Source organism: Plectropomus leopardus, chromosome 2, assembly GCF_008729295.1.
Source record: "Plectropomus leopardus isolate mb chromosome 2, YSFRI_Pleo_2.0, whole genome shotgun sequence".
In the NCBI taxonomy this organism is placed as follows: Eukaryota; Metazoa; Chordata; class Actinopteri; order Perciformes; family Serranidae; genus Plectropomus; species Plectropomus leopardus.
Window position 1 is genome coordinate 35201101 of NC_056464.1, and position 6834 is coordinate 35207934.

Below are 6834 nucleotides of genomic sequence, written 5' to 3' on the forward strand. Positions count from 1 at the left end.
AAAGATTGTTGTGTTTGAGGGAAGTTTTCAGTTTTTGTGATAGTTATGTACAGTGTGGTCTTACTCATCCTCCCCCTCGTCATCATCTTCCTCATTGTGTCCTCCTGCAGGGAGCGGTATCAGCTGCGTGAGGCTCGGAGGATCCGGGACCTGGACCGGGTCCTGCTGGGGTACCAGACTTACCCTCAGGCTCTGACCCTGGTGTTCGATGACCTGCCCGGCCCCGACCTGCTCTGCCACCTCACCATGGACCACTTTGCCGCCACAGGAGAGGAACCCCCGTCCAGAGGGGGTGGAGCCAGCAGTGGCGCAGAGGGTGAGGTCCAGTGGTGCGTCTTTGTCCCGGGAGCTGACAGCAGGGAGAGGCTGATCTCTCTCCTCGCTCGCCAGTGGGAGGCGCTGTGCAGCCGGGAACTTCCTGTGGAGCTCACTGGCTGATTGGTTGATGACAGATCGATGGACGACTGATCCGCACCGAGTTCGCTGTTGGGAGCTGATTGATGGGCGGAGTCATCAAATGATCGGGAAAATTTCCATCCAGATTTAGAGCTTGGTTGGCTGTTTAAAGGCCTCAATATGCTTCAAAGGAAGAAGTTTGTACAAAGTGTTGTCGAACACGTTTAAGGACAAAGCTTTTTCAGCTGCTCTAAACGGCCTCGCTAAAAGACACTCTGTCGTCATAGAAACGGGCGAGATGCCATGAATCCATCAGATGGGGATAAAGACGCATACATTCAGTCTCTCCTTGATAACATTCAGCGTGTTGCCATTGGTTGTTTTCATGAAAAGTTACAGAGATAGTTGCTTGAGAGAGAAGTTTAGCTTCACACTCCAAACCAATCTCATCATCTCTCCGTAAACACACCAGAGAAAACAAATAGGGACGTTTTACCGTGACGTCACATTATGTTGCAGCAAAAGGCGAACCAGGTCAAACGTTACATTGGTCTCACTTTGGCATCCTTATTTAAATTAGGCTTCAAGAAATCAATGAAGATGCCTCAGTATCATGGATATATAAAGAGAACTGGATACAGTGTCAGAGGCAGGGCGCTGTTTATTCCTATGAAAGTTTCTCAGTGGCGCATGAAGCCAAAAAGGTTCAATTTCGATGTGAAAATTTCGATGTGCTCATGGTTTGATCCATAGAGCAGGTGCACTAGAGACTCTCATCAGCCAAGTTGACTACTTGCGGGTTAGCGCTCTGCTAACTTAAGTTTGGATAAAATAATTGAATCTTGCGGCTCTTCTAGACTTTTGAAATGTTATCGCACTGAATGGATCAAATTTTGATAGTGAACATGTCATTGTGTGGGGTTGTGGTGTTCAAAGATATGTACCTCGTGATCTACAGACGTCTGTTTCCCAATATAAGTCTAGGGGAAAAAGTCTTTTGTGTCCAATGGCCTCACGGCAGACTCAGAAGTTGTAGTTTCACGGTTTGGCCACGATGTGAAATCGGCTGTTTCTGGGCGTTTGCTCAGCATGCCTCAAAGGAACTAGTTAGTTTGCGTTTATCCTCATTCTGTATGTCCACACTTAAAAGTGGGGTGAAAAGCTCGCTGTCATACTTGGATCGCGATGACATCCCACTTCCTCCTCACTCTCTCTCCAACAACTGTGTCTTTTGCGTGTCCTTGTTATCTTGACGTCACAAATTTATCAAATGGGGACAGTACACTGAGATCGCTCTATAGAGCCGCTACCAAGTCCCTTCTTTATGCCGCCTTTGCATTTTTACACAGAATTTAACAACTGCAGCTGCTCCCGCTGTGATTTTAGACAGAAGCAACAGAGGTTTGAGGGGCGTGACGTGTATCAGAGCAGCATCTGCCTCTAGAGTGACAAATAACATATTTGTCCAGCTGTTTCTAAACAGCTCATCCCTGTTATATGGCGGCTGATCTCGTCCCCCGCCGGAGGATAAGGAGCTCCCGAATCTCGCTCTTTTCCCAATTTATGGATGCTATTCTTCCTCGAGTTCGCTGTGAACTGCTGTCAAAACATCACGCCCATAATTCCGTCTGGCCGGCCGTCCCATTTATATAGACTTTGATTGGGCCCTGTTACTACCTCCGCTGCCGGCTCAAAGGCGAGACAACTCTGTCCACTCATTCAGCATCCATGTTCGTACAGAACGGAGGAGGCCACTCTAGAAAAGTGACACAAGTGATTTTGTTAGCAGTGAAAAAATAAGAAGCTTGAGAGATAATTTTAAACTCTGCTCACTTTCACAGCTTCACACACCTGAAGCGGACGTGACTGTTGGAGTCGGAGGAGGTTTCAGACGCTGTTAGATGATCAGACAAGCACTTAGTTTGAAGCATATTGGGGCCTTTAGTCATTCTTCAGCTGAAAGGGACGTGGCTGTGTCCACGCACCGCTTGGTGTCCGCTTCAGAAAAAGAAACTGAGGTTTATTCGGACTCAGCAGACACCAGACCGCCATGACAGACCCGTGACCTCACAAGAAGCCGAAATATTGGGAGTTTCTGGCACAACTTCTTCTAACAAAGTATCTCACTCCGATTTACAGACTCTTTGGAAAACTTGATTGACAGACAGACGGACAGACTGGTGTTGCACAGCAGGGGGCGCTGCAGACAGTCCACAGGAGTTTCTACAAGATTTTATTCAACAGTACTTAAAGAAACAGTTTCTAATTTCTGGTAAATCCTCTTGTTCTCTGTCCTCTCCAGAGTCAGACAGAAAGATGTACGTCAGTTTCATCCCTGTGTGTCCAGTACAAAGATAAGCCTTCGATGTTTTTAGCGCAGCTTAGCACAGAGGCTGGAAACGGAGGGAAACTGCCAACCCAGTTTCATCAAGAGGAAAAAATCCACCTTCCAACAACTCCAAAGCTGTCCAATTTACATGTTGTTATTTATGTAAAGTTACTTTTAAAACCAAAAACCATTTTTTAAAATTGCGTCATCTGACTCTGGTTTGAGTCACAAGAGGGTATCCCAGAAATGTTGTACTGTCCTTTTAAGTCACACACACACACACACACACAGAGCTGCTCGGCACAATCTGCTCTCTGAACATTTTATTCCTTGCACATTGTAATTAATGAAGCAGTATTATTGAACTGTATATTGAAGCTTTTTATTAATATTATATTAATATAATTATGTTTTGGGAAAGACGGATGTTTTCCATCCTGAAGCAGATTTTGTACTTAATACAGAGGTCTCGATGAAATTTTCAAAAAGAGCTCTAAAATATTATCTTTATTCTTTATCATTTAGTATTATTTTTTATATTTTCGTTGTGTTTTATTTTTTTGTGTGTTATGTTTTTCATACATTATTATCGACAAATGGGAAGCCAGACAGTGTTGGACCCTGCCACCTTTTATCACTTTTGTTTACACCTTGTTGTCTTATTTAAGGGGAATGCCACTGAATTAAAGTGAAAATGAAATGCGTAACAATATTTACTGCTTGCTGTAGTGAGAGAAGTTTGATTCTTAGAAAATCAGCAGGATTTAACCACAGTCTGCACACGTTTCAGCTGATGAAGCGATTTATTTACCAAACCACCAGGATGTTTGTCGCTTCTTATTTCTGTGGGAAATCCAACTGAAACTATTCACACAGTTCCAGCCAAGGTCTATTTAATGTGTAAATTTGGAGATACTAAGTGTTTTACAAGTGTAAAATACACCAATGGTGTGAGATTATTCCCCATTTCAAATTAAGTTTTAAATTTTCTTTATAGTAGTGCAGTGATCAGCAGTTATACGTGTCACCTGCCTTGCGTTGCGTAACCTTCTACTGTTTACCTGGGGATTATTGTCATGGAAAATGAAATGTCATGTTAACTTTTCACAGTTGTAAAATTACGTCTAATGTGTTATAAACGCCTTAGCAGAGTTTTGGCATCTGTCAAAGTCCAGATGAAACAGCATTTTGAGAGTATCCAGCTTCAGTATTGTGAGCAAGTATTATTTGACTTAAGGATCCAGGCTCTGTTTTGGTTGACATTCCCACTGATGTTCACGTGAGCCTCTTGACTCACAGTTCCTCAAATCTGGCGAGGAAAATGTAAAAGTAGGAGAGGTCAGTGACAGCGATCCAGGGCGCAAGACTTTGGTGTCAGGACAGCACAGCAAATAATATTATAACCCTTTAATCTTTGTTATTTCAACAATGGATGAAAAAAACGTCTATAAAATTAAAAAACACTCCCTATGTGACGTTAAATGATGTTATCTTGAAATGTGCGTTGTTTCTTGACCTGTCAAACGTCTTTTTAGTGATGTCACCGTGATCCCAAATTCCAGCGGTTTTATTGGTGAGTAAAGTATTATCACTAATATAAATGATGGACAAAACCAAGTTTAAATAAACCAGAATGATCCTTTAAGACCAAATCCCTCAGAATAACACAGTGCGATGAATCTGCAGTGAATGACGGCACGGACCCAAAGTCCTCAGGGTCCAACGTTCATCAACAGACCAGGTTTGTACACAGCTTGAACTCTTTTGAAGAAAGAACAATTTCATTGTCTTTTTCACTGATTTCAGGTTTATGCTCAGTGTGGTCAGATGACTTAGAGGACTGACGTGGGACCAGATGCTGTCAGAAGATTTGACAACTGACTCTCCAGACTTTGGGTAACCTCACTGTTGCATGTTGTTTCTGAGCCACCAGTGCACTTAAGATATGAGTTGGTGCAAATCACTTGACACATTGACAGTTAAGATATTACGATATTATATACTGATAGCATTTCCTAGACGGACCTGAGAAAAGCTTTTGTGTCCTGCAGGTTCACAGATACCATGGGGGGCACTGAGGTTAATGTCTTTGAAATGTTTCTCAAGATTTTGGGGTTTTTACCAAACTTGTAGGATTTTACATTCAGATAAAACCTTTTTAGCCCAATTCCAGCATATTCAGACTTAATACTTTTATTATGCCTCCATGCCAGCAATAGCCTTGGCTGGAGGCACTACGTTTTCGGGTTGTCTGTCCCTCCATCACAATCTTGTGAATGCAATATCTCTAACAGGAGAGAATTTCATAAAATTTGGCAAAAATGTTTATTTGGACTCAATGATTAACTGATTAGATATTGGTGGTAAAAGGTCAAAGTCACTTTGACCTTGTCTTTCTCATTCTTGTAAATGCAATATCTTAAGAACACCTTGAGGGTATTTCCCCAAATTTGGCACAAACTTTCACTTGGACTCTGATCTTGCATCTGTCAGTCTCATGAAAGCAATATCTCAAGAACACTTTGAGAGTATTTCTTCAAATTTAGCACAAATTTTCACTCTGACTTGAGTCAAGGTCACTGTGTCCCTGTATCCGTCTCATTCTCGTGAACGCGATATCTCAAGATGACCTTGAGGGAGCTTTTTAAAATCAAACATCAACTTAAACTCAAAATTGAATTCTGTGGTCAAAGGTGGAGGTCAGTTGACCTCACAAAACATGGCCATAATTTAAGAATTCATATGCTAAGTATTACAAAATCTCACACAAATGTCTAATAGGATATAGTGAAGAAGTGACTATATCCAAAAGATCAAAGGCTTAATTCTAGTTAAACTAAATTTAGGCATTTAAGTAAAGAATTGAGAATTTCTCCACCAGAAAAAATCTGGCAAGTTGGAGAGGGCTTTAAAACTGCATTTAAAACTGGGATGTAAAACACTTTAAAAATGCTTTTTAAACCTTATATTATTATTATTATTATTAATATTAAAACTTAGTTTCGCTGGAAAGACCTGTGTATTTTGGTTTTAGTTGGTTAGAAATTATGACTCATAAGTTCAGTATTTTTAAACTCCCAGCTGTTGAGAACCATTTCTTTCCCAGGGAACAAAAAAAACATGAAAAGAGTGAATTGACCAAAAGTTCCCGTCAGCAATTCATTGCTCTCGACGCTCAGTGAGGTTTTGATGACTTGACAGTTCAGAGGCACGGAAAGCACTGCCACCTTTCAACTCGTTTAACTTCCTCTATTTCCTGTCTGTCCGAGCTGGTCCTCATGAATGTTGGCAGATTTCCTTTTTAGGGACACTAAAACAGACTGAGGGCAGAGATACTGTACGAGGAAGTGTGATCAGCAAATCTGGCTAACTGACCTCTGATTGGCATTTTCTGAGTGCCAGTAGGTCAAATGACCAATGGGAAAGAATTTCACTTCCAGGCTTTTTTTCATGAGAAAAAATTGTAACAAGCAGCTAATTCAGTTGTTGTCACATGGAGAGATTTGATCCAAACAGGATTTCTGTGTGGAACAAAGTTACAGTGTGCCAAAGCGACATGACAATGCATTTTGAGGAGCAAACAGGGTTAACAGTCTGGCTGTGAAAATACTCTGGAGATTAGTGTCCAGATCTCACATCCAAGGTGTATTTTGTCCCGTTAGCTTGTTAGCAGCATCGAACACACTTTGATTTAATCTGGTAGAAAAATCAGCTATTGGCCATTGGACAATTTAATGTTGAATCACAAATTTGTGTGAGGATTTCTTCACATAACAATTTGGGACATTTTTACTATTTTCTCATGATGTTACACACATTAAAATTACAAATGTACGGGAATTCACTGGTTTGGTGGTATTGTGATGTTTACTCTCGTATAAAAAGGCCTTACCTCAGTGCAAAACTAATGTCTCTTTATAAAGCCATTAGTTCAGAAATTAAAGGTCTTCAGGTATCAAAAAAAAAACAACCTGAAAATCACCTGTGTGGCTCAACTAACGGCCTAGTTGAACAATTTTAACTTTTGTATTAGTTCGGTTTGTTCTGAGTTAACGGTCCAGGATAATGGCTACAATAGTTTGGCGCAGGTTAGCCAACAGTCCAGTTTA

At 41.2% G+C, this 6834-nt stretch overlaps 1 protein-coding gene across 1 annotated transcript in view; it reads left to right on the plus strand.

The window, feature by feature from the left end:
* The window catches only part of nisch (nischarin), a 31050-nt gene extending 28936 nt beyond the window's left edge, over positions 1–2114 (plus strand). Inside the window, 1 exon segment of the mRNA XM_042509783.1 lies at positions 111–2114. Coding sequence (XP_042365717.1) covers positions 111–438 — 328 coding nt within the window. The 3' untranslated portion in view covers positions 439–2114.
* The last annotated feature ends 4720 nt before the right edge of the window (positions 2115–6834 follow it).